This window comes from Manis javanica, chromosome 3 (assembly GCF_040802235.1).
Source record: "Manis javanica isolate MJ-LG chromosome 3, MJ_LKY, whole genome shotgun sequence".
Lineage (NCBI taxonomy): Eukaryota > Metazoa > Chordata > Mammalia > Pholidota > Manidae > Manis > Manis javanica.
Genome location: NC_133158.1, coordinates 41768545 through 41795445, shown reverse-complemented (window position 1 = coordinate 41795445; position 26901 = coordinate 41768545). Strand labels below are relative to the sequence as shown.

General features: G+C 57.6%; 1 protein-coding gene across 4 annotated transcripts; it reads right to left on the bottom strand.

Annotated features, from left to right (window-relative positions):
* Positions 1–2358: 2358 nt before the first annotated feature.
* On the bottom strand, positions 2359–26783 carry CBS (cystathionine beta-synthase). Of its 4 annotated transcripts, none has more exons than XM_017652653.3 (17): positions 26430–26783; positions 21909–22125; positions 18796–18902; positions 16807–16941; positions 15355–15434; positions 15130–15264; positions 14533–14602; positions 13011–13102; positions 12146–12271; positions 11055–11139; positions 9502–9607; positions 8409–8486; positions 8148–8282; positions 7385–7493; positions 5119–5203; positions 4731–4772; positions 2359–3196 (listed from the first exon to the last, which is right to left on the bottom strand). In XM_017652653.3, exons 1-17 carry the CDS (start codon positions 26632–26634, stop codon positions 3039–3041), a joined length of 1965 nt encoding a protein of 654 aa, XP_017508142.2. In that variant the 5' UTR covers positions 26635–26783; the 3' UTR covers positions 2359–3038. The 4 variants fall into 4 exon arrangements, with proteins under 4 accessions (XP_017508142.2, XP_017508145.1, XP_073087381.1 ...); XM_017652656.3 differs by lacking the exon at positions 26430–26783 and adding an exon at positions 25497–25639; XM_073231280.1 differs by lacking the exon at positions 26430–26783 and adding an exon at positions 24443–24464.
* Between the last annotated feature and the right edge of the window lie 118 nt (positions 26784–26901).

Below are 26901 nucleotides of genomic sequence, written 5' to 3'. Positions count from 1 at the left end.
ATTAGGACAACTATTAACCAAAAATTGGACTAGTGAGCTTGAAGAACTTACTGCACAGTTAAGGCTAGGAATAATGAATGTTAGTGCCAATGTAGTACAAACTGTAACCATCGCAGAATTAGCTAATACAGCCTTTAGTCTAATGAAAGCTTGGTCTGGAACAGTAACCTTAGGAATACTAATGGTTTTGGGACTATTCCTGCTTGGCAAAGCGATATGCTCAATACACCTCAGACAACAGCATGATAAAAAGATATTACTTCAGGCCATGGCCGCCATAGAAGAGGGCGCCTCCCCCAGAATATGGCTGGAGATGCTGGATCCGTAGCCAGTGACGGGTAAGATCAAGGGCCAGGCATATCAACCTAAGACAGGGAACAGACCATAAGATGTCTGACTCCCAATGATGGGTAAGAGTGCACTAGGACCCTTGACAACCTAAGACAGGCAGGATCCCCCTAAGCCCCATTTCTTTGTTAATAAAGAAAAAAGGGGGAGATGTGGAGGTCCAAACCGTGGCCAAGGTCAGACCCCAGCCCTTCTAAGATGGCACTCACATCCGGCAGTGGAACATCTACGCATCGAGCCCTGCCGAGTAGGAAAATCCCCCTCCCAGACCATATAAGTAGTTCCGCGTTCATGCTAAGCTCCTGCTCTCTGGTTAGTATAGCACATGTTACCTATCAGCTTAAAGGTCATGCGTGATCGCTCACCCAATAGGCTTAGCTACCCTATATAAGTGATGTACTGAAGAATAAAGAGAGAGCTCTCGCCTACCATTAGCTTGGCATGTACTGAAGACTCAAGAATAAAGATTGGAGAACGAACCAGGTCTGTGTCTTTATCGCTGTCGCCACCGACCAGAGCCCTGGGCGGGACGCGACCCGATATCTTACTCCCAGGACTTTCCAGGTGTGCTGGATTTCCCCACCACAGCCCTGGGAAGCTGTCTGGATTTGTCACAAGTGACTGAGCATTTTGCAGTGATGTTCCCTGGATGGGTCTTTAAGTCTAGGACATTTTCTTGAAGTACTTCATTGGTGGTTTCCTTCCCTCTGTTCTCTTTTCTTTCTGGAACTATCACTAGTCAAATACTGGAATCCAAGAAGCTCAAATAATTCCAAGCACATAAAGCATGAAGAAAAATACATTAAGATACATGACACTTTCTAAATCAATACTGAAAATGAACAAAGCTTTTGTTTTTTGAGGACTCACACTTCCTGATTTCAAAACTTACTATAAAGCTACATTAATGAAAACAGTGCGGTCCTGGCACAAAGACCAATGGAACCAAATAGAAGAATCCAGAAATATGCCCTTACCTATATATGGCCAACTGATTTCCAACAAGTGTGCCAAGACCACTCAATGGGGTAAGAATGTCTCTTCAACAGTGGATATCCACATACAAAAGAATTAAATTGGACCCTTATCTCACACCATGTATAAAAATGAACGTTCAAAATGGATCAATGAGCTAAATGTAAGAACTGAAACTACAAAACTCTTAGAAGAAAATGTAGGGGTAAAATTTCATGACCTTGGATTTGTAACAGATTTAGTAATAGATATAATATCAAAAGCATAACAAAAGAAAAAATAGATAAACCGAACTTCATCAAAACTAAAACACTATTCTACACCAAAGGTCATTATCAAGAAAGGGAAAACACCCTACAAAATGGGAGAAAATTTTTGCCAATAACAGCTGGTAAGGGTCTAATATCAAGAATATATAAAGAACTCATAGTCAAACAACAAAAGATGATCAAAATATAAAAGCAGGCAAAGGACTAGAATAAACACTTCTCCAGAGAAGATACACAAATGACAAGGAAATGAAAAGATGATTAACATCATTAGTCATTAGGAAAACACAAATCAAAACCACCTGAGATAATATTTTACACCATCATGGATATAAAAAAAAAACAAAAACAAAACCCAGAAAATAACAGGTGTCAGCAAGAATATGGAGAAATCGGAACTTTTGTGCACTGCTGGTGAAATACAAAATGGGGATCTGCTATAGAAAAGAATTTGGTGGTTCCCCAAAAAGTCCAACAAAATTATGTAACCCAGGAATTTCAGACCTGTGTATATAACCAAAAGAATTGAAAACAGGTGTTCAAATATTTGTACATGAACATTCACAGCAGCATGACTCATAATCGCTAAAAAGTGGAAACGACCCAAATATCCATCAGTGGATGAATGGATGAACAAAATGTAGTTCACCTACACAATGGAATATTACTCAGCCCTAAAAAGAAATGAAGTCCTAATTAATACATGCTGCAATGTGGACGAACATCAGAAACATGCTGAGTGAAATAGGCAGACACAAAGGCCACAAATTGTATGACTGCATTTATATGAAATGTCCAAAACAGGTAAATTCATGGAGACAGAAAGCAGATTAGTGGTTGCCAGGAGAGGAGGGAAGGGGAGAGCGGAGAGGCTGCTAATGGGTGAAGAAATATTTTGGGACTTGATAAAGGTGGCAGTTGCACAATATCGGGAATATAAGAAAAACTACTGGGTTGCACATTTTAAATTGTTCATTTTAGGTTATCTGAATTTCACCTCAATTAAAAAACTCAAGCCACTCTAACCAACAGCCACATGTGAACAGCATGGCCAGGAGACCCCTAAATCCTTCCTCAGCCCTTTTCTGCTCTTCCCAATTCTGGATTCTTCTCTAGAAAAGGCACTTTCTTCTGCCGTTAGTCCACCCTGCCCCACTCACTGCACAGGTTCACCTGCCTGGCTTAGTTCCCTTTTAATGAAATTTCCCTGTTGAAACATTTTATGAGAAAGTCAAATTAAGGAAAACGAGATCACATCTAATAAACCATAAGTAGATGGATTTATCTAAAAGGAAACAGTAACCTTTCGGCCGGCTGGGCTAAGCGTCCTACACCTACCGCCACCCATTGTGAGAGCAATGCCTATCCAGGCGATCAGAGATCATACGTGTTTGCTGTTTACGAAAGCAACAGAGAAGGGGCGCCAAGCCGGCAGTGTGTGGGGAGTCAGGGCTGGGGGGCCGCCCCGGCTGCTCTGGCCCCCAAGGCACTTCCTGACTTTGTCTTCTGGTCTCGCTCCCGGGCAGCCACAAAGTTCAGCAAGTCGATGGCAGTGACGACCCCAAACACCATCTGCCTGTTCCTGGACTTCGCGCTGCTGTGGTCTGAGGAGGGAATGTGGCAGCGTGGGTTTAAAGTTGCCTCCAGATGGAGCAGATCTGACACAGCCTTGCCCACCCCCAGGCACTGCTGGAGGCCGAGCCCCAAACTGCTGCCATCAGGGCCTAGCCCAGACAAGGAGGGTTCCTGAGCCCCTGCCCAGAGCCTGCCCACGTGTCTCCAGGCACCTGTGTGTGGCAGGAGCCCAGGATGGCACTCAAGGAGGACAAACAAATGCCATCCTCTCCTGACACAAGCCACCTGGGTGAAGCTGCAGGGAACAGGGGCTCAGCTTCCAGGAGCCATGCACGCGGGACCAGATCCCCAGGGATCTTACTCCTGCAAAACTGCCTGTGGGGCTTCCTCGGCACCCAAGGCTTGAGTCTTGTTGTGATTCCAACATGGTTCACATGCACAAACTATATCAGTTCACATCTCCGGCCTAGGATTCTGTCTTCAAACCCTTGACTTTCTCTCAAGCTTAGAATGAATGCCAGCCCCTGGACTGCGAGCCACGCAGCCATAGGGCCCAGACGCTTGCTGAGATGTTAACTGTGTGTGTCAACATGACTGGGCCACAGGGTGCCCAGATATTTGGCCAAACACTGTTCTGGGTGTTGGAATGAGATAGCATTTGACAGGGTTGTCCGTGAAGCACGTTGGCCCATTAGCGTGGTCGGCCTCATCCAGGCGGAGGCCTGAACAGAACCAAAAAGGCTGAGTGAGAGGGAGTTTTTCTTGGCTATGGACCAGACCGAAACCCTGGCTCTCCCTGGTCTTGGGCCTGCTGGCCTCGTCGCGGGAGCCAATTCCTCATGATACATTTCTCTCTGCACAAACACACATCCTATCGGTTGTTTCTCTGCAGAATCCTGACTGACACAGTTGTCCCAACGCAGGCAGAGCTGAGCAGGGGCGGGTCATGTCCCATCCCACCAGCCCCATCTCCCAGCACCTCCCTGGCCACCTGCTTCTCCTGCCTTTGAAAGCAGAGGTCAAACAGGTCAGGGTGGGAGGAGGGCATGTGCTAGCTGGCACCCTGCTAGCCTTTTAAAAGCACCTCTAAATCAAGGCAAACCCAGACGAGATCAGCTACCATGTTTCAGGGAATTTCAGGCCAAGGGGCCGCGCTGGAGAATCCTGTCCAGGGCTGGTCTGTGCCGTGGGCCCGGGAGGGGAGCCCCGTCTGTAGCACCGCCCACACCAGGTCCTGCGGCCCCCTCTGAGCCACTTGTCCAGAGCCGAGGCCCACAGGCTGTTGCCACCACTCGGCTCAGTGGCACAACAGGACAGCAGCCACGGCAGGGCACCAAGCACTGCTGTGCCCAAGAGAACTTTACTGACAGTCCCTGAAATTGTATTCATACTGCTTTTTGGGGATGTTCAAATACAAGTGAGCATGAGACCAGACAGAAGGAAGAAGCCTCCCACCCAAGCTTGGGAGTCAGGGACCCCGGACACCTTCCCCTGGCCTCGGAGACTGCAATTCTGACCACAGAGTCATTTCCAAGGGGCGTGTGATGGGCGAGACGTACATACCTGCAGGCCCCCCCACTACTCCTGACAAGGCCGGGTCCCGTGCTGCAGAGCCAAGGACGGGAGAGGGTTAGATGGGGGTGCCCCAGGACAGCCCTGGCCTACAGTGATGCGGCGAGGAGGCCTGGGAATGGCGCTGTGAATGGGAATTACAGTTCCATGGTCTCACTGGAAGTGGGCACCCCATGGGCCATGAGGGGGCCCTCTGAGGTTCATGGCCCAAGGCTGGGGTGGCTGAAGGTCAGCACTGTGAGGGATAAGGGCCTCATGCCATGCAGGAGCTCAAGGCAGAAGAGCGTGTGCAGAAGCCTGGGGTTAGGACTTGGTGGCCAGAGCCCCACAGGGCTCCTGTCCCCGCTCCTGGCCCTGGCCCCCCGTGGGCCCCACTTACACTGGATCTGCTCATGCACTACCAGGGCGAAGTGGTCCATCTCCAGGATGTGCGAGAGCTTGCCCAGTGGGTCCATCAGGCGGATCTAGAAGAGATGCCGGGTCAGCAGCAGCAGGGCCATACAGCCTGGCCTCAGCCCGGCTGGAGCCTCAGGCACCCAGCAAGGTAGGTATTGCTCCAGAAGGCCCATGCGTAGCCTTCTGCTGACTTAGAGAGGGAAGGCAGGACTCAGAGGGTGTCAGGGTACGTGCAGAAGACCCTTGGATGAGCCACCAACCACAGAAGACACAGCAGCACATTCTGTACATGTTGCTAAGTGGAAGCCGGTTAGCATTCCACAGAATGGATCCTGGTCTGTGACATTCTGGGAAAGGCAAAACTAGCGGAAAGACCATGAAGAAATAGGTGGGGCTGGGGCATCTGGGGCCATGTACACACATTACTCTGTGTGATACTGTCATGGACACACTTGTCACCACCCACAGAACTGTGAACACAGAACGGACCCTCAGTGAACATCAGCTACGGGTAATGTAACACTGGTTGTCGATCATAATGTGGGAATATCAATGCAGGAGGTACCAAGGGAAAACTACAGAGGGGAGAACACGGACTCGCTCTGCCCTGTCTGCTCAGAAGACCGATGGTACGCTCTCCCACTCGCACCTGTGGGTGCATGCTGCATACCCCTAGGAGAGACACTATGGGCCATCTGTCAAAGATGAATCCAACTGGGCTCACCTGCAGCTTCAGGGAGAAGGGCATTTCCAAGGAGCTGGGAAAGGGAATTTGGGGAACATGCAACAGAAAGCCCGGGTGGGACAATCAGGAGCACCGGGGGCCTTGGGCCCTGCCATGGCAGGGGGGCGTGAGGGTGAGCCCCGGGCTAGTCACCCTACTTGGTCTACACGTCACCGCCCACTGACCCAACGGCTCCTTGTGTGCGGGACCTGCCCAGCAGCGCTGGCCCACAGTGGCCCCCAACATGCTTTGCTCCTGCCAGCCCCACCCAGCATCTCCCTGGCAGGACACTGAAGCCCCCAGGTTGAGAGCCTGTGGGTCTGGTCAGCACAAGAGCCGAGTCAGGCTGGGGACTTGGGCAAGGGTGTGGCTGGAGGTCTGAGTTGGCCTAAGGGAGGGAACGAGCCACCAGCTCTGCCCGCTAGGAAACAAAAACAAGCCGAGGGCCCAGCAGGACGGACGCCCTGAGTGCAAGGGGCTGGAGTGCACATGGTGCAGAACCAGCCGACGGGGTGGGACGGAACAGGGTCAGGCAAGGATGATGCACACCGTGCACCAGGGATGGGCCTCAGAGTGTTAAATGTGTGACAGGAGCCAGACAGGGCACCCAGTGTGTGGCTGCCTGTGAGTCAGCATGCCCACAAACAGTGACAGAGTGTGGCAGTGGTGGCCGGGCATGGGCTGGGAGGGGCAGGGCCTCGGAGGGGCACGAGGAAGCCCTTGAAGTGATGGACACACGTCCTCTCAACTGTGATGGTTTCCTGAGTGTGTTTCCATGTCAAAATCAAGTGGGATGTGCCGAATATGTTCCCCTTGGGGCAACTATGGCTCAATAAAGGGAAGGGAAAGAAATTTCCAGAAGAGCTGTGGGTGGCAGGATGGGTGGAAAGGCCCACCTGCTCACCCGTGACTGTGGGCACCGAGCTCCCGCTCAGGGGCATGGGGCCCAGCAGCCCCCTGCAGCTTACTGGGGATGGGTGCCGGGGGCAATGTCTGCTCTGGGTGCTCTGGTGCCTGGGACTCGGGGAGCTGAGGAGGGCCCGACTGGGCTGAGACCCGCAGGAGGAAGGAGCCAGGTGAGGCCCAGGGACCGTTAGAGTGTGAGAAACCCCGACACCAGTATGGGAGCAGCGTCCAGTGGGCCGTGCCCGGCCCCTTGGGCAGTGGCTGTCATGCTCAGAATGACCACGGGTTCTGACGGGTCCCAGCTAATTAAATAATTAGGCATGCCAGACATTAAGAGAATCCACACACAGAAAAAGCGAGGGCCCAACACCCCGGGAATGGCCACGCTGGCAGGTACCCAACTCAGCTGCAATGACTGGCTTGCCAGTGACCCCGGCAGGGCCCAAACAGGGTGCACAAGGGTGGCCCTCACCGCCTAGGGCCTGCCCCCTCTGGAGCCTCTCTGTGAAGCTGGGGCAGTGTGGGTGGGGCCCGGCACCCTCCCGGGGGAAGCTCTGCACCTGCATCTGAGGAGGGCGCCAGGGTCTCGCACCTGCTGCTCTAGCGAAATGGCCCGTACCTGTTTGAACTGCTTGTAGAGGACATTGTGGACTTGGTCTGACGGCTGGACTTTGCCGGCAAGCAGGGATGACAGCATGTTCCCTAGAGTCACCATGCCCAGGATCACTCTGGGGAAGCAGGGGATGGAGCAGGGGGTCAGGTAGGTGCCTCTCCCCCTGCCCTAGACAGAGCATGCCCACAGCACCCTTGTGTCAGTGTGGTCCATGGCCAAACGTGGGATTCCTCTGAGAATTCGCATCTGCTGGTGCCCACACACAGCAGGAACACAGCAGCAACAGGAGGCCCTGTCTGGAGCTGCCTATCCAGTGCATGGGGACGGCAAACCACCGAGTCCTCGGGTGGCTCTGTTCTGGCAGGTGTCAAGGGTGACCAACCGGCTGTGTCCTGGGACATGGAACTTTGGGTGCTAGAACTGGGACAGTCCTGGGAGAACTGGGCTAGTTGGTGACCTGGGCATGTGCCATGGCCTTCCAGCAGGGGACACATCCAAGAGCATGGCCGGTCACCCACCACCCTCCTGCTGAGTACAGTGGGGCAGGCCGGAGCCTAAGGGCCCAAGAGTTAACATGGCCAGCACCCCCCAGGGGTGCTCAGGGACAAAAACGTCCGTCTCTGAACACCTGTATGCAAAGGAACTGGCCAGCTGGTCAGCTGTGGGGGGCCTCATGGCTGCCATCCAGCATGGCTGACACAGAGCACCCGGGCTGGTGGCTCCTGGCAGAGCCAAGGGCAGTGCTCTGGGTGGGGCGGCTGACACTGACCCTGATTCGTCGACCACGGGCACCTGGTCGAAGCCCTTCTCCCGGAGGATCTCGATGGTGTGCTCACAGGTCACCGTGGGCAGCACTGTGAGCGGGGCCGACAGGCTCAGCTCCTGAACTCTGAGGTGCCACCACCTGAAGGGAGAGGACAGGGAGGCAGGGCCATGAGCCAGGGCGCAGGATGCACGCCGTCACCAGGGCTATGCGGGGGACAGCCAGGAGCATGGGGCACAGCTCAGTGTCCACTCGGGGCGGCCTCACCATGGCTTCCTTCCTGTGAGGTCCTCCTCCTTCAGGAAGCCCTTCTGCAGCATCCACTTGTCGCTCAGGAACTTGGACCTGCCGGCAGCAGGAAGTCGCTAGGGCGGGCCGTAGGTCTCACTATGGCCTCGAAGCGCACAGAGGGCACATGGCTCAGAAGGCCCAGCACCCCTCCCTGGGCCCCACAGGCCCAGCAGAGGCCCCCAGGGCTGGCCGGAGGCACTGGGAAGAGGGTCTGGCGCCAGACAGTAGGGACCCGAACTGGAAACTGGGGAAGACGGGGCATCTGGGGCACACATGTCTGGGCCGGATGAGCTCAGAGCACAGGGAGGACTCTGCCCGGACCTTCGCCATCCTCGGGGTTCGTGGGCGGCCCCTGCCCGTCCCATTATGTCTGCTGTGGCAGAGGGAGCCTGTCCCACCCAGGGTCAAGGACACCAGGCCAGGCCAAGGGGGCTGCTGGAGACCCGCCCTAAAAAGGCAGGTTGAAGGCAGCAAAGTGGGGAGCAGAGGTGACCCGCTGTGCCAGCCCACGCCGTCATTCCCGCACCCCTCAGCTCCCCCCCCATGCTTGCACACCTGTGTGCTCGCACAGGCTTGCCCAGCTCACGGGGAGGTGGGCACTCTCACAGCTGCATGGGAGCAGGCACCCTGGGCTCAGGGCTGCCTGGCAGTGGGCACCCAGACATGACTCACCCGACAGCTGGAACCCCAACTTGGGGCAGCTGAGCTCACCAGAGACGCACCACCCCCACAGCTCTCAGCACAGAAAAGCCCAGAGGGTAGGATGGGGGCTCTAGAGGCCCACTTCTGCCCCACCCCCAAAGCCTACAGCAGAGCAGCCCAGGCCCACAGTTGGAGACAGTGAGGTGGGGCGGAGCGGGGGACTCAGAGCAGAAGGCTGCAGGCCTCTGGGGAGCTGGCCTGTGGTCCTGGGAGTCAGGACCCAGCACAGACGCGCTAGGTACCCCTGGACCCCAGGGGCCTCTGAGTCTGACTTGTACACGCGTCCACAAGAAGAAGCAGGAGCTTGGGTGTGGAGGGGGGCCAGACCATGGTCCAGCCAATTCAGCGGGAGGGGTGCGTTTCTTACATGTAGTTCCGCACAGAGTCGGGCAGGACCACCACGCAGCGCTGGCCCTCCTGCAGTTCCTGGGCGGCCTTCACGGCCACCGACAAGGCACTGCCGGCACTGCCACCTGCAGGAGGCCAGGCATCAGGCCTGCTGGTACGAGGGCGTGCGGGCACACCAGCACGTACTTGGGAAGGCTGCTGGGAGCCACCAGCTGAGGTTGCTTGGCGGGAGGAGCTGGGCTCGGGCCGGGAGGACCCTCCCTCTCACTGTCCCTCCATCTTCTCTGTGCCACTAAGAGACCCCTCCACCTCACCAAGGAAATGCAAAGGCCCTGCAGCAAATGGGGTTCCTCTCAGGCACGGGGATGGCTCTGCTGGGGAAAGGGCCACTATGGGGCTTGAGCCCCAGGCAACACTCCTGAGCTGGAGCCCCAGGTGTAGCTGTGCTGACCCTGGGCGCGTGTCACTGACCACTCACACCTGCCCCGCAAGCTTGGGCCTGCCCCGCCCAGCAGCTCTGAGTCAGGGCCGGAGGGACCGGTTCTCAGAGGCGGTGCTCCGCCTCTGCCCCTGCGGCCCCTCTGGGCTGTTGAGCAGGTGAAATGTGGCCCCCAAGGTGTCCCCACAGGAAAAGGGCCTTCTCCCAGCACTGAGGATGGACAACAGGGAGTCCGAGGACACTGAGTATCACATGATCACGAAGAACAGGTGTGCGTTCCTTAACATCTGAGAAACCTTCCAATCATAAATGGCTTGTGCTCAGACCCAGTCACGTGGAGGGCTGACTTCCCTCCTGTTCTCTGTCCCCACCCCATGTGACAGGGTAGAGAGGAAAGCACATTACAAGTGACCAGACACTACACTCCCCATACAAGACTTCAAGGGGCATTCAGTGGAGACCCCTCTGGGCATAAATCCCCTGAGATCCCACTGGGCCTCGGGGCCTCCCACAGGACTCAGAGCTGCGCAAAGCTTGTCCCATCTCCTTCCAGTGGGGGGCCTGCATCACGACCCCCTCCAACCTCTCCTGGTGCTCCTGGCACCCCATCCCAGCCTCGGACACCTGTCAGTGGGGAAATCAATGCTGGTCTTGATTGCAAAAATAAAGGTGTCCTGAGCACTTTGGCCTTGCCCAAAAACAGCTGCACAGACGACCATGAAACCAGGACACCCCTCATGGTGGGGCCACGCTGGAGGCAGAGCCCACACGCTGGCCCCACTGACTGCTTCCTGCCTAACTGTCGGGGGCCTGCGTGTCCCCAGCCCCTGCACCTCAGGCTCCTTCCCTTCTCGGGCCTCTGTGCCACCCACTGTCCTCAGAGAGGCTGTCAAACACAGAAAACAAAGCACGTGGACCCAGCGACCCCAGGAACATACACCTAGACTCTAGCCGCGTTCTGGACAGACCTGCCCACCTGGGAGGATGAGCGTGACCCCTGACAGAACGGCCCTGAGGAGCATGCTGCTGTTGTCACGCGGCCTCGGAGTGAGGGGGACCTTCCCACATTTGGACAGGAAGCTGGCAGAGGGCAAGGGCCCCCATCTGTCCTCTGCAGCCTGCCCACCACTCACCACACAGCAGTCCTTCCTGCGCGATCAGCATGCGGGCGAAGGCAAAGGACTCCTCGTCATTGCTCTTGAACCACTTGTCCACCACCTGCAGGCAGGACCCAGACCAACGGGCTCCGGGAGGGGCCTGGGCAAGCGAGGTGGCGGGGCAGGGGCCCACAGCCCGTTTGCAGCCCCACAGACAACCTTGGCGAACAGACAAGGCCCAACACCCCATCTGGGATCTCATTCTCCATCTACAAACCTGGAACTTTCTAACTTTCCCTGGTCCAACATGCTCTGCTTGGAGCTACTGAAACTGCCTGCCAGCACCCCCATACCGCATCGGCTGTATGTCCCTGCTCCCAGCAGGGCCCATTCTAGGTCCATGGGGCCAAAGCACCCTTCTGGGCCTTAGAAAGAGCCATTTCTGGGGCCCTTCTCTTCCCAGGTTCGCCCTACTCACCTGCTCTCCCCGCCTACAGCTCCATCCCTCTGCAGGGGCCAGACTCGTGCACAAAGCTGGAGCCATGCCACCACGGTCTCTGCCCCACGGGGTTATGGCTCATACAGGCACACCTCGTTTTATTGCGCTTTTTACAAACTGAAGGTCTGTGGCAACCCTGCATCTAGCAAGTCTGTTGGCACCATTCTGCCTGCTCTGTCTCACTTTATGTCACATTTTGGTAATTCTCACAATATTTCAAACTTTCTCATCACTATTACACTTGTTATGCTGACCTGGGATCAGTGGTTAGCACATTCTAACCGTATTTTGGGATTATGGTATGCACACCGTTTTCCTACACATAATGCAGCTGCACACTCAGCAGATTGCAGCGTGTGCGAGCGTGACCGCAGGCGCTGGGGAGCCTGCGCACTCACTGGCCTTCCTCCCCGCGGTACCTGCTGTGATGGTTAGGAGCTGCCCGCAGGGCCCTGAGGCGAGCCTGACTGAGACAGCGTGGGGAGCCACCTCATCTTGACGACACTCAGTAGGAAAGCCAGTCCTGGCCCCTGCGGCCAGCTGGGCGTCGGACATGAAAGGACATGCCCTGAGCTGGAACTGGCCACTGGGATCCCGCCTGGCAGGGGCCGCACCCCGGCCCACCTACCGTGCGGTCCAGCACTGTAGGGATGAAGTCATAGCCGATGCCCTCCACCTCGTAGGCTGTCAGCTCTGTCTGGTTCAGCTCTTCGGGCTCCGCGAGGATGGAGCCTTCGGGATCCACACCAATGATCTGCACAATGGGTGGTATCAGGCCTCAGGTCTCATCTGCACGTGGCTGGCTATTATTGGGGTGGCCGTTCCCATCCCTGACAGGCCCCGGTGAAGACTCACCATGGGGCGTGAGCCCCATTCCCTGCCTACAGGGGTGACACTCAGCGCCTGGGCGCTAGGGAGGTTACAAGGTGAACGTCCAGCTCAGGGCAGAGGGGACAGCAAGTGGCTTCCTAGGGGAGCAACTCCTGAGCAGGACACCCCCATGGGACAGCCGGAGCCTTGGGGACAGTGCTGGACACTGACTACTTCCCAGAGGACAGAGAGATGAAGGGAGCAGGCAATGCTTTCTGCACCACCAGACAGCTATTTCTAGGAGCCCCTCCCCAGGTCCACTCTTAACACCAAACAGGTGGAGCAGATGCAGGGCCGGAGCCTCTGAGCTTAGAGCTTCCGGAACAATCCTTGGAGGCCACCCCCAGCTCATGTGGGCTCCCAGGTCTTGGATCACTGAGTTCCTTTATCCACCAGACACCGTCTTCCGAACATCTCCCAGGCAGGGGCAGATACACATGCCATGTAAGATGCAAGGCTAAGCGGATGCCAGGAAGAAGTTTCAGCTCTAAGCACTCGAGGCCCAACGCCAAGACGCCTGATGATCATGCCTCCAGCTGCGTTCGAACACCCAGGCCTACCTGTCTTGGGCAGGGCAGGCTCTGGCATGCCTCCACACCCCTGGCAGTCCCTGGGTCACTCACCTTACACCCAGGGCATTTCTCCTTCAGCTTCCTGGCAATGCCTGTTATGGTGCCGCCCGTGCCTGCTGAAGCCACCAGCATGTCCAGCTGCCCTGATGGGAGAACAGGATTGGGCTGTAACCCGGCTGGCCCATCGCACTTCATGATAAGTGAAAACACTCCACCGAAAGGAAGGCAGGTTATCGAAAGGTACAAAAGAAAACCAATTCTCAAATGCCAACAGATTCCCATCACAGGCCTTCACCCTTACAACACACTCAGAGTGACAGGGCCCAGGGAGGTTAAGTCTTTGCTAAACACCGGGCAGCCCCTGAAATGCATGTTTGGCTTGAATCTGTAAAGCCCATCTGGAGGTGCTCTACACATTGGGGTGGGGCCTGGTGGCTAGGGGGGCCAGGGCACGGTGGCTTGGAGGGTCAGGGCACGGCAGTTGGTGGGGGGGCCAGGGCACGGCGGCCGGGAGGGTCAGGGCATGGCAGCTGGTGGGGGGGCCAGGGCACGGCGGCTGGGAGGGTCAGGGTACGGCAGCTCGTGGGGGGGTCAGGGCATGGCGATGGGGGGCCAGAGTATGGCAGCTGGTGGGGGGGCCAGGGCACGGCGGCTGGGGAGCCGGGCCCAGCAGTGGAGGGAAGCTGGGGCCCAGGGAGGTTCCCCACTGCGTGCCACTGATGCAGTCTGGTTTGGAATGACATGGATAAGTAAACTGAATTATAACAGAAATAGAATAAATCACTCAGGGTTGGCTCAGAAATCACCCAGGTTCTTACACTGCTGAGTGGCCAGCTCAGGCGTCCTGCAGACAAGTCAGTGCGGGCACTGTGCCGGGGCAGAGGGCTGTTTTTGCTAAATGAGAGAATTCTCACACATGAAACCTGGCTGGGCAAGTGCCTGGGCTGCACTGCTGGACTCCTGGGCATGAAGCGCGGTTGCCCGAGACAGTGCCGACGCCAGACTGCAAACAGGAAGCCAAGGGTGCCAACCACCTGCAACTTCTCCCTCAACTTCTTAGGGAAACAGCCCATCAGAAAACACGGCCACAACCCCCTCAGGGCTTGGTACCAGACACTTGGAACAGTTCCAAGGAGCCTCATGCCTGTACAGGGAGCAAGCTAATTGCAGGCGTCGTGAGCCCAGTTCTAGAGATGAGAAAACCTGATGCTGAAGTCAGTGCCCCAAGTTGGGGCCTGACGCTGAGTTCAGCAACATGAAGGCCCAGCTGTGGGCCCAGCATCAGCCTGGACCCTCATTCCTGCCCTAGAAGCTCCTTCAGGTCTGGAGGACAGACTTCTGAGTAAATAAATAGAACTGCACGATGCATTTGGTGTTAGGGAGAGGCACAGGCAAAGGCCAAGAGAGCACACAGAGAGGGGAAAACACTAGGGAAATGCTGTAGAAGGCATTCCAGAGACGGGACTTTGGAGCTGGGTTTTGAAGGCTGAATAGGAGTTTATCAAGGAGTAAGTGACTTGTACACTCAGGCAACCAGGGATGCAGTTGAGATGGGTGGGGGGTAAGGACACACCATCACACTGCTGCAGGATCTCCTCAGCCGTGGTGTCATAGTGAGCAAGGGGGTTGCTGGCATTGCGGTACTAAAAGTAAAGACAGGAAAGAGGCCATGAGTGAAACCAAATACACTGAATTGGCAGCAGCTTCAGGCAAACAGCTTGGTGTAAACCAGAGAGGATCCCAGCAGCTCAGGGAAGACGGGGCCAGTGCATGGGCAGGTTTAGGAACCTCACAGACAAAACACATTAAACCCAGCTTTCCAGAAGATGTGATGTCTCAATTATCCCAGAAGTGAAATGAATGATAGAAGAGCTCCCAGTAAAAAGATTTTTACGCATTTTATGCCTGCAGATGGCTTGCAGGATCCTCTGCAAGGGGCCCTCAACCCTGCGTGCTGCACAAGCCCCTTGAAGCTATCACAGACAGCAGGGACCAAGGCTGGGCGGATCCTGCAGTCACAGGCTGCAGAAGCAGGAGACCAGGTGCCAGTCTGCCAGCCACCTTTGCAGCCCCACCCCTGCTGCAGATGCATCCCCACCCCACACTCCAACAGAAGACCCCCCGCCTAGGTCACACAGCCAAGTGCTCTCACCCCGGGCCCGGGGCCCACCTGGTCCAGAATGTGAGAATTGGGGATCTCATTCCTCAGCCTCCACGCCACCCCCACGTGCGACTCAGGGGAGTCAAACCTGGCGTTGGTGGGTGTCCTCACGATCTCGGCCCCCAGGGCCCTCAGGACGTCCACCTGCAGGGGGACGCAGTGGCCTTCATCTACTCACCAGGCCTGCCGTGCGGGGGCCGGGTCCCCAGGAGAGCGCCCGCCCCGCCGGCCTACCTTCTCCATGCTCATCTTCTCTGGCATCACAATGATGCAGCGGTAGCCCTTCACGGCGGCGGCCAGGGCCAGTCCTATCCCTGGGGACAGCACATGGGGTTAGGGGGGCCCTGGCACCCTCAGACCCTGCCCAAGTACCTGCAGCCAGTCCCACAGGCAGGGCGGCTGCTCTGAAGGACTGCACACAGGCCCCTGCCATCCTCTTCTGCCATTAAACACAGGGCAGGTTGCAAATGATGCAAGGAGGAATAACAAGTGGGCATGCTCACAGAGAAGAAAAGCAGGGGTGTGGAGCGTGAACGCCAAGCCCCCCAGCTTCTGCTGGGCACCCACGATGCATCCTGGGAACCATGGGGTAAAGAGCAGCAGCCATGGCACAAGAGCAAACACATGGAGCTCGTGTGAACATGTGTGACCCCCAAAGAAGGGGCAAGAAACCCCAAGGCGGTAGGAGGCTGGCAGGTCCCGGAGGGCACAGGCCAGGGTGCGGGTGCCTCCTCCCTAGTCCCATAGGAGTCAGGCGCACGTCCAGAGGACAGAGATTTGGGCCAGATAGGCTCATCCTCAAGCCGTAAGATCTAATGGAATTTGCCCTGCCATGTCTGACTTGCGGGGCCCCGGGACCCCTTCCTTCTTCCCCACCGCTCCCTCTGGGCCGGGCCTGTCTGTCCTGTGCCGTCCAGGCTCCGCACCCAGGCTCACAGCTGGAGAGGAGTCAGCCTCAGCGTGAATGCACCTGAGCCTCACCCAGACCTGATTTAGGTGAGGTGGAGGCAAGACTCCAGAGTGATGCCGGGATGAGGGAGACCTGGGGGCAGCTGGGATGGGTGGGTGTGTTTATGAGCAAGAGGGGGTGGATCTGGGGTACTGGGACAGAGTGCTATGGGCTGAATCATGTCCTTCCCAGCTCCTAAGTTGAAGTTCTCACCCCCAGGACCTCAGAATGTGACTGTACTTGGAGATGGGGTCTTTGGGGTGGTTAAAGTAAAATGAGGTCACGTGGGTGTGTCCTGCTCAATCCCATAATGCCTGGTGTCCCTATGAGAGGAGATCAGGACATAGATACGCAGAGGAAGGATCAAGGACACGGAGAAGACGTGTTTACACACCTCGGGGGCGGAAACAGCCCTGAGGGCCCCTGGGTCACGGACCTGGGCAGTACTTTCTGTGGATTCAGCTGTTTGGTCTGTGGCTGGCTCCAGGGCCTCTGGGACCTGTTACCTTGGCTCTGGGACACTAACACAGAGCTTTACTCGCAGGTGTACCTGCTCACATAACAACGTGGACATCAGCGCAGGCTGGGACTGCAGGGTGTCAAGACAGCAGGCCTGGCATGTAGCCGCACACATGCGTTGGGTGCTGAGCAAACAGTGCTAGGCTGGCCAGACAGGCCAGCACATGCAGCAAGGGTCGCCCCAGGCCAGGGAACACTCCTGGCCCATCAGAACCCACCTGTGTTCCCTGACGTCGGCTCTATGATGGTGTCCCCGGGTCTCAGGGTCCCGGCCCGCTCGGCGTCCTCGACCATCCGCAGGCTGATGCGGTCCTTCACACTCCCACCGGCATTGAAGAACTCACACTTGGCCACTGGGAGCCAGAGATGAATCACGATAAAGGAAGAGGCCCTGACCCCTGCTGTGTCCTCCCCATTACGCGAAACGCCCCAGGATGCACAGGCAGGCCTTTGCTGGTTCTGCAACCCCTCTCCGTTCCCACCTTGCACCCCTGCACCTGGACTGGGGTGCCCATCGGAGCTCCTGCCCTGCGCCATCCACCTGCCAACCAAGGGCACCTCCAAGCGAATGGGAAAAAGGGATTCACAGAGCCCCTCCAGAGGGCAGACCAGAGAAAGTCCCCGCGGGTGCCGCATAGACAGCAGCTGGCTGGACGTGCAGATGCCCAACCAGACTGAGTGCCCTGCCGGGTGACTGGTTCCGGAAGCCATGGCCCCTGGACCGCGCTCATGCCACAGCCGCTTGGGAGCGGCAGCCCTCCTCGGCTGCCCACCCCTCCCTCCCGGCTGTACCCTCTGCCTCCCTCCCCACCTGCCCGGCCTCCCTCCCCCCACCCCTCCCCCCGCCTCCCCGTCGTGGACTTTCCCCCCACCTCCCTCCTCACCTGCCCTGCCCTGCCTCCCTCCCCCGCTCCCGTCTCCCCTGGGAGAAATCCCCCACCCAGTCCGCTGGGTGCGATGCCCTCCTGTGCTCAGGCCCTTGCCTCTGCTCACCATTCCTTACAGGATGCCCTCCTGTCTCTTAAAAATATGTGAAAGGGGGAAACACTGCACCACATGTGTCCAGATGGACCCCAGACCAGCCTATAGTCACACTGGCAAATGACCTCCCTCTTCCTTTGCTCTCATTTCTGAAAACCACCACTAGACAGTCTCCATCCCCTAGAACCAGGCAGAGGCCCTGGGATGATGGGACGTGTGAGTGTGTGGTGGGGAGGGGGTCCTGAATGTCTGACTGCTCAGCAGGCCTGTGCCCCAGGACCAGTTGCGGTCCTCCCATTAGTTAGCTTTCTAACTGGCCATGGGAAGCCAGCACTGAAACAGGGGCCTAGCTGAGCAGCTGAGGGTCTGAGACAAGCCACGTAACCAACCTGAGCCTCAGTCTGTCCACCTGTAAAATGGACACACTAAAATATGCCTCGGGCTACTGCCGCACACAAATGCAGCAGGCCCATGCCTGCTGGGAGCTGTGACCTGATGGACGGGCACAGAGGCCCCGCAGGGGTCGGGGCCTCCTGGGGCTGCTCCTGTGCAGCCAGCCTACCCACAGCAGTGCCCAGGGCCGGGGAGAGGGGTCTCTCCCGAGAGGGGGGGACAGGCTGGCGAGGCCCCAGGTCATCAGCGTTGGTGAGCCTCTCCCATGTGCCCGTAGGACCCGCTCAAGCCCCTACCCCACCCCATGCTCAATACCCTGACCCCCCTCCCCAGCCCCGTGCCTGGCCCCCTCTCTGTGGGCTCCATGCCCTGGAGAAGAGAGAAGGTGAGGAACCCCCACACCCTCTGTGCTCCTGGGAAGACGCCCTTTCCCCACAAGCTCAGAGGAGACTTGTAGGTCGAGGACAAGGTCAGCCAGCCTATAGAGGCCCACCATCTCATGAAGGATGGACGGACTGCCTGACCCCACAAAGCTAGCCAAGCACAGACATAACTGCCTCCTGCCAGCTGACAACCCCCGCCCTAGCCCCTGCTGGCACCCGTCTGCTCCTCCCGGGTGACGCCCTCTCCGGCCGCAGCTCACAGTCCCCTGCTCCCTGACCTGAGCTCTGTCACCCCAGCACAGAATTATATTTTCTTCCCAATCTTGCCTGACATGGTCTCGGTCACTTATTGACCAGCTTGTTTCCTGGCGCCTCTGCCCCCAAGAGGGTCTGTGCTGCACCCCAGGGCCCCCGAGCCGCAGTGGGAGGCGGAGAGGGGTAGGTACTCACGGAGCTCACACTTCAGGCCGAACTTCTTCCCGATCTTGTTGATCCTCACCATGGGGGTATCCCCGATTTTCTTCAGGATATCTGGCAAGATTTTGGGGTTTTTTGGCCTACAATAGAGAAGTCCATGAATACTCAGAAAACAAAACAAAACAGTACTAGGCTTGGCAGTCCAGCACATTGTTTTAAATAAATCAAAAGCAGTGGCTTTAATGGGAAATCTGAGTGGCGATGGCGCAAACCTGCACATGGGGTAGAAGGTGACACTGATACCTAACAGCCTATGCAAGCAGCCTGTGTCTGGGGTTTAGCTAACAGGCAGCCACACCAGTGTGGATTCCTGGGTTTGAAAATAAGATGGAATCACTGGGCAGCTGGGTGGACAGGACATGGACCTCTCTGAATTATTTTTGCAAGTGTTATTTCCAAATAAAAAAGCTAAACACTGACTTAGAAACAACAGGTTCTGGTCCATCTTCCCAGAAAGTTTTCCTGGGACCGACCCTTCCCCTCCATCTCTCAGCATCCCACCCTGGGACACCTCCTTTTCTTCTCTTTGATGAGAAAACTGGTGCCGACCCCAGAGCAGAGACCCCTTGGGCAGTGACAGACTGCAAAGCATCCCTCAAAAAATGTCGGGCACAGGTGGTGTGAGGCCTGGACTGACATGGAGGACAAATCCTGGCTGGTGGCCTCTGCCCTTGAGTTGGGGTCCGGATGCATTCCCAGATGGACCTCCATGATCAGAGTGGAATCTCCTTATCACGGACACTGACACCGTCTCCCTGCACGTTCTGGTGACCATTTCCTCTCCCCAGAGGTTCTGCCACCCGACAAGCTGGTGGCAGGTGACAGGGGTGTGTGCGATGGCCCAGCCCCTGAATGCATGTGTGCAAATGGTATGCAGGCATTTCCTGAAGTGCCCCATGTGCCCTCGGTCCTTGACTCGGGCTGATGCTGATCCCACACCCCCTCCCGCCTGCACCAAGGAAGGGCTCACCAGATAGTCATCTGAGAGCGTGAACCGCTGACCACAAGTTTCAAGTGCAATAGTTCTCTGCACGCTTGGATTTCTGACTTACCGATCCAGGGTCCTCCAGCCTGCGTGGGCCCAGTCACCACCCGGGAAGCCATGAACTGCCCCTCACGAGGGGAACTGGGGGGTGGCTCCTCAGGGGGCCCTGAGGCAGCTAAGGAGTGCTGGCAGCAACAGGAAAGCAGGACCCCGACAGCCGCCTTCTGAGGAGGTGGGCAGCTAAAGGGGACACCGCAGGCCGGGCCGGAGGCAGGTTTGGCAAAGCCAGGCACCAGGCCCAGGGAGAAGTCCTGCAGTAAAGCGCTCCTAACCCTACTGCGGAGGGAGGCCAGGTCCTCCGGCTGAGCTAAGGCAGGAGAGGGTGAACACCTGCGCCCTCCCTGGGGGCACCCAGGGCTGGGAGTGGCCTGTGATCTGAGGAGACCACCTGCCACCAGGCAGCACGGGGGTCCCTGACTCAGCGCCAGGCCTCGGGGCAGAAGGTCACCTGAGAAGCTGAGGTGCTCCAGGCAGGAGCTGGGGGTAGGGTTTACTGGGACGGCCTGGAGCCCCCTCCTCCAGGCTGTCTTCTCTCCGACAGCTAGGGGGCCTCCCGCCCCACAGCGTCTGAGAATAAGCCAGACTCCTTACCTGGGACCAGGCCCACCCACCTCTCCCCTGCTGTCACTTCCACTCCGGGCCTCCTAAGCCCCCCTCACCTGGGAACCACGTGGAATCAATCTCCTTCCCCAGACAGCCAAACACAGGCCCCTTCTGCCCAGCCAGGTGCCATCCCTGCGGCCATCCTGGAGCCACCTGGCCTGGCAACCCTGCCCTCTCCCCTCCTGGATGCTCCCCGGGGAGTGCCGAGGACTGCCCCCTCCAGGAACCTTGCTCCACTGCCCCTGAAACCGTGTGCTGCGTGGGCAGGTCTCAGAACGGGACTGCACCCACTTAGGGGCTTAACAGGGTCAATCAGGCCACAGGTGAGGCCGTACAGGGGTACCATTATCTTAGGCCTGGATTGTAGAGCACACTTCCACCTAGGGCCCAAGGCTACCAGCACCCTGGGCATCCGGGTCTCTTTCCTGCCCCTCCCGCCACCAGCAGCCACACCCCACCTCCCACAGGCCTTTCACCAGCTGCTCTGGTTTCCTCCGGCAGCAAACGCTCATCCCAGCTGGCCAGCAGCCACCTGGGCCTCTTGAGCTCCCAGCACCAAGATACACGTCCTGCTCAGAGCTTCTGACTTACAAGTTTTCAGTTCTCTCTACCAGCCGCACTGAGGAGTGCACACCAGCCCCCTCAGCCCCCTCAGCGCCCAGCTCTGATTTCAGAATCAATAATCATAAACATTGGCAGGGCGGTGAATAAAGAATAAGAATCAAACATCTAAAAGGCATATTCTTTGACTCATTTGTTTTACTCCTGGGCAAGGACACAGAGGAAATGAAGACAATACTAAGATTTAGTGAACTCCATCTAAGTGTCAGACGGACCTCCTGCAGCTAGAAGAAGGCACGAGTATAGTTGGTGCTCTGCAAAGATGCACCGACCAAATGAGTGTACTGCTTTCTACTGCAGTGATTTACAGCAAGACCCCTGTAAACATCTCAATATCCAATAGCAGGCCTAAAAATTATAATCTATTTAATCGAATGGTCTCTTCCCAACCACAGCAAGAGTCCACTATGGAAAAATATTTCATGACCAGAAGCATTCATGACATAGAGTGAGGTAGAAAAGTACAGGCTTGATGCTAATTATTGGATAGATTCATACTTACTCCAACACAAGTGTGTGGCCAGAGGGACCTGAGTTAGAAACAGCACCCTCCCAGTCACTCAGAGGGCGTGACTTGGGCAGATCCATTATTTATTCAGCATCTACTTGTTGGGCACTGGCCCAGTGGCTGGGCCACAGCACGAACCAGCCTTGGCTAGCCCATCTATAAACCCCCCACCCAGCTCACCACCTGGCCAGAGTGATTAGAAGGAGAGGGGCTCATACTCCAGGCCCACTGATTATGTGGCTTCCAGGTAACAAACTCTTCCTTCCAGGTAATGCACAGACCATCTTGTGATCATAAACGCAGACTTACAAGGTAGTGTGGTAATGTGGCGAGTCAGTGACAGGCCTGCCCAGCTGCCAGGAGCACCTGCTTGGGGCATCAGGTCGGATCCATAGGCGATCATTGGCTTCCTTGTCCCTGGGGGGCTCCTTCTCCATGCTTCCATTCCCTGAGTGTGCCCCTGGGAAGTGGGGGCACCCTGCAGGCCCCTTTTCTGCTTGTGGTGTCTCGGAAGGCATGCTGGGATCTGCAAAGGGAGAGGGGAGAGGTTTCGTTGGTTTAGGCTGTTTGCAAGCCTGCAGAGCAGCCTTTGATGCCGCTGGACTCAGGAGTTCCGCTCACCCACCCTCCTGGGTGTGAGGTTCCACGCACCCAACTAGCTCAGCAAGAACAGGCAGAAAATGTAGGCAGCAGCTGCTGTGGGCAGTTTGGCACTTTCTCCAAAGGTTAAACATAGAACTACCATGTGACCCAGCAATTCCTCTCCTAAGTACACATCCAAAAAAAATGGAAAACACATATTTGCACACCATTCACAGCAGCATTACTCACAACAGCCAAAATGAGGGAACAAACCAAGGGCTCATCAGCTGATGAACGGATAAACACAATGTGGTACACCCACATGGTGGAATGCTATTCAGCCTTGAAAAAGGAAGTTTGCACATCTTCTCACATGTGGGCCTGTGTGAGTGCATGCTCAACCCCCACGAAGGTAACTGCAGAGATGACACCTTATTTAGCTTGACTGTAGTGATCTTTTCACAGTGTCTACATATATCAAAACACCAAGTCATACACCTTAAATATATACAATTTTTTATGGCAAATAGCTCAAAAAAGTTTTTAAAAAGATTACATTTTAATTCGATGAAAATAATAATGGAATGGAAATAATAACAGACATATATTTACCATAAAAAAAAGTAATGGTATTTTGATAGATGCTACAATATGGAACAACCTCAAAAAGCGTTTTGCTTATGAAATTTGTCCAAAGAAGGACAAATACTGTATGATTTCATCTAGATGAGGGACCTACGATAGGCAAATTCATAGCGACATTAAGTAGAACAGAGGTTTCCAGGGGCTGGAAGTCACTGTTGAATGGCTGCTGAGTTTTGTTAGTGAGGATGAGAAAGTGTGGGGCAGAGGTGATGGCGATGGTTGCACACCCGGATGTGCGTAACACTACTGTGTCGTACCTGTAAGTGGTTAAAACGATGAGTAGTATGTCATGCATATTTTACCACAATTTTAAAAAATCACATGAAACCTTAAAATATATGAGACCAAAAAAAAAAGGAAAGAAGGAAGACTGGCATCAGTGTGCCAAAGGCGAGGCTCTGGGGCAGCCCTACCTGGCTCGGCTGCTCATTCATGAGACAGCCGACCCGCACACCTGCATCCTCAGAAAGACCAGGGCTGAACTCAGCCCCCTTTCCTCTTCCTTTGATTTTCCATGGGGGCCAGGAAGTCCATCGTTGTACACAACCATCATCACCACCAGACGGAGGCCTGAAAATTCACACAGCTCCGACCATAAGGAGCCAGGACCAAGAAAATGAGGGGCTCCTGATGGAACCCCAGAACAGAAGGAGGATGCTGGGGACACCGAGGAGGTCTGAGTGGGCATGGGCTTCAGTCACCAGTGATTCCATGAGGGCCATGAAGTGTAACAAATGCTCCTACTGACAAGAGACGTCCTTAACGGGGATGCAAAGCATGGGACTTGTCCGTACTGTCTTCTCAGTTTTTCCATTAACCTAAAACTGCTCTAAAAAAGTCTTGGGAACACAGTGGGTTGGAAGGTCACCGCGAGGAACTCGTGGTAGGGGATGTGGCCCAGGGTGATCTCCTCCTGGGACCCCAGCGTCCTCCGTGCACCTCCTCTGCCCTTAGGACACCTCTGAGGCCGTGTTGCTGTGAAAAGGTCGGGGGTCCAGGCGGAAGTGGGGTGAAGGTGCAAAGGGTTCTGGGCTCCGAGGGTGGGGGGCCGTTCCTTTTCCACGGGAGCGGGCGCGCCCAGGCCCCAGAGGCCGCCCCCGAGGGTGCCTTTCCTCCCAGCGCCCGGCAGATGGCCACAGGGACCCAGGCCCGCTCCCTCTCCGCCCCTGTGGGTCGTGCCCCGTCGGAATCCACCGGCCCGCGCAGCTGGGGGCTTTCCGGGGAAACCAGCCTCCCACCGTTGGGCCCAGACGTCCCTAGAGTCGTGGTTCTTTCAAGTCTTGGGATCACCGACTTCTTTTCCCAGGGTTCAGGTTCCCCGAAGCCACCCAAGAATGTCCCGCGTCTTTCTTCCGACCCTTAATAAGCCCCCGCGCAATCGGAAAGCGCCTTCCCCCCGCGGTGCGCCCGGGCTGCCTTCCGGGAGGTGACGTCTGCATCTCGCAGAAGCCCCTGGCCCGGGTCTCCCTCCCAACGAGAGACGGACAACCGCGGCCCGGCCAGAACCCGCGTGGACCCGGACCCGGCAGCCCGCGCCTCCTTTTCGGTGAACTCGCCTCTCCTGGGGCAACCCCAGGCCCAGTAAGGCGGTCGTTGGGACACAGATGGAAACCCACCGAGTCTCTGCAGACCCAAAGGCACCTGGCAGGATGCTCGCTTGGCACCTGGGGCCGAACCCGAAGGCCCGGCTCCGCTTCCCGCGGCCACCGCGCCCGGCGGGCCGACGCACCTGCGGCCTGGGGAGGCGGGCTCAGGGGAGCCAGCCGGCTGGCTCCTGCCCACCTTAAACCGCAAGACACGCCTGGGCTCACGACGCCCCCGCGGGCATCGTGCACGCGCGCACCGGTGGCCGGGACGGGCCGTTCGTAGGGCCGAGGGTGCAAACGGTAGTAAACTCTCCTTTCAAAGTGGGAGCTTTCGGGTGCGAGTTTAAGACCCTGAAGGGGACCTGGAGACCGCCCGCTCGGCCGGCCTTTACGAGAGGCACTTCGGCACTTTAGGACCAACACCTCCAGGTAATCCTTCGACGGCTGAAAGTTTTGCGGCGCTGCCCCTCCCCCAGGTCCCTATCTTATTCCCCAGGTCAGCCATCCGCCTCGCCTACGGTTCAGGGGCGTGGAGGTCGCAGGGCAACCTCCACCCATCTCCAGTATGTGCCCGAGGCTGGACCCCGCGTGCCCAGCGCCCTTCCCCAGAGGCACCACCTCGAGTGCCACCTGTGCAACTACACCAACTGCTACCCCCACTCCATACAATTGGCAGAAAGAGCAAATTTCGAAACAGCCATTTCCCATTTAAAATGCAGCAAAAACTCAATAATCAACACCATTATAGCGCATCGCCCCCAAACCCCTCCTTAGTTCCAGTTTGACGTTCTCGGGCTTGAAATCCCCCACCGCCACCCAGGTGTGCTCGTTAGGGAGTTGGGTGGTAGGGGCCCGGGGCCACGTGCACGTGAACCACGGGTTTCAGGACTGTCTGGACTCTGGGAGCGGGAAGGTCCCGGGTTGGGGGTCCGCGGGGAGCGCAGGGCGCGAGCCTGCTCTGCCGCGTGCAGGTGCGGATGATGCAACTCCGGCAGAGGGTGGGGGCGACCCGGGACCCCCGCCCGGCCCTCGCCCGGGCCCTCGGCCCAGGACTGGGTCGCGTCTTGGCCCGGCGGGCGCTCACCTGCACGGAGATGCGGGAACGAGGGGCGGGCTGGGCGCGTTCAGACCCGGGGAGCTGCAGCCCAAGCAGCTGCTACGCGGAGGCCCAGCCCTGCCGGCTGGTGGCGGGACGGGCGGCCCTCGGCGGGCGCAGGCGATTGGACGCAAGGTGGGTGCGAAGGGCGGGCACCAGCCAATCCCGAGTGCGCAGCGCGGGTCCGCCGCGCCCCGCCCCCGCCCCGCCTCCCCGGGATCCGCCCCTGCCCCCACCCCCAGGTCCACCCCCACCCATCCTGCCCCGCGCGCCCGGGGCTCCGCCCTCACCCCTCCCGCCTGGGGACCCTGCCCCTTCCCGGAGCTGCCCACTCCCGCGCTGCCCCGTATCGCGCTGCCCATCCCGAGCTCCCGCCCCCACCCACCCAGGCCCCCACCAGCCACCGCCCTTTGACGCAACCTGCCCCCGTCCAGGTCCTCCGCCCCGGCCCGCCTCGGGACCCCCCCGGCTCGCGGAATCCGGGGCCCGTGATCGCTCTGTACTGCGCGTTCCGATTCTGCTTTCCTTGGTTGACTGCCTGCTCTTCGAGAGCGAAATGAATATTGTCAGTTTGAAACGTGCTGCCTGGAGAGAGGACAACCGTACATGACCTGCTTGCCGGGTTCTCACGCCGCCCTGGTCGCACGGCCTCCGGGCACCGGGCTCGCTTCCCTCAGGTCGCGGGACCCCCGGAGCCGAAGCCGCGGGCGGGGCCGGCGCGCACTCGGTGGGCGCCGGGCGCCGGCGGCGGGGTTACCTGCGTGCGTTTCCCGCCCCCACTGTCCACAAATCCGGCGAGCCGGGCGAGCGCTCCCGGGGGGCAGGGAAGGCTCCAAAGCCGCCCTGCCAGCCGCGCACTCCAGGCTGGCGCCGGGAAGGAGCCGGGCACCCACCCTTGCGCTCTGACCCCATGGAACCCACCTCCCGAGGCTCCCAGGCTGGCCCGCAGGTCCTCGCGGCCTCCGGGGACTGACAAGTCAAGGGCGGGGCCGCCAGTTGGGTCCCTTGCCGTGCTCGCTGGGCTGGGGCTGCGCGCCCACGAACTTGGCCACCCTGCCACTGTCGGAGGGAAGCCCCTGCGGTGCTTCTGTCGTTCCACATAAGACCTGAGCCCCCGAGGACTCATCTGAAGATGGACAAAGCCGGTAGTGTGGGGAGACCGGCATGGGCGCCGCTGTGAGGTCAGTGGTCGGGTCGTGTTTCTGACGGTGACACGTGAGTGGAGACCCGAGGAGCCACGTTTTTTGTTTCCTTTGTTTCCTTCTGTGCACAGCCAGTTGCCAGTGATGGGGGCCGGACCAGCTCAGGGTGTCAGAGGAGTTGGGAAGGTCCGTGTGGCTGGAGAGGCTGGGCGGCGTGGCCTCGGGGACCCTGGAGCAGAGGCCTGCATCTG

What these genes read in the sequence shown, in the direction of transcription:
- CBS (XM_017652653.3), bottom strand. Translation starts at nt 26,634, where the DNA reads ATGAGTCCTCGGGGGCTCAGGTCTTATGTGGAACGACAGAAGCACCGC. An exon ending in CGGCCTGAAGTGTGAGCTCC is followed by an intron (nt 16,942 to 18,795) that starts GTGAGTACCTAC and finishes TCTGGCTCCCAG; the next exon opens with TGGCCAAGTGTGAGTTCTTC. An exon ending in GACTCTGTGCGGAACTACAT is followed by an intron (nt 8,487 to 9,501) that starts GTAAGAAACGCA and finishes TGCTGCCGGCAG; the next exon opens with GTCCAAGTTCCTGAGCGACA.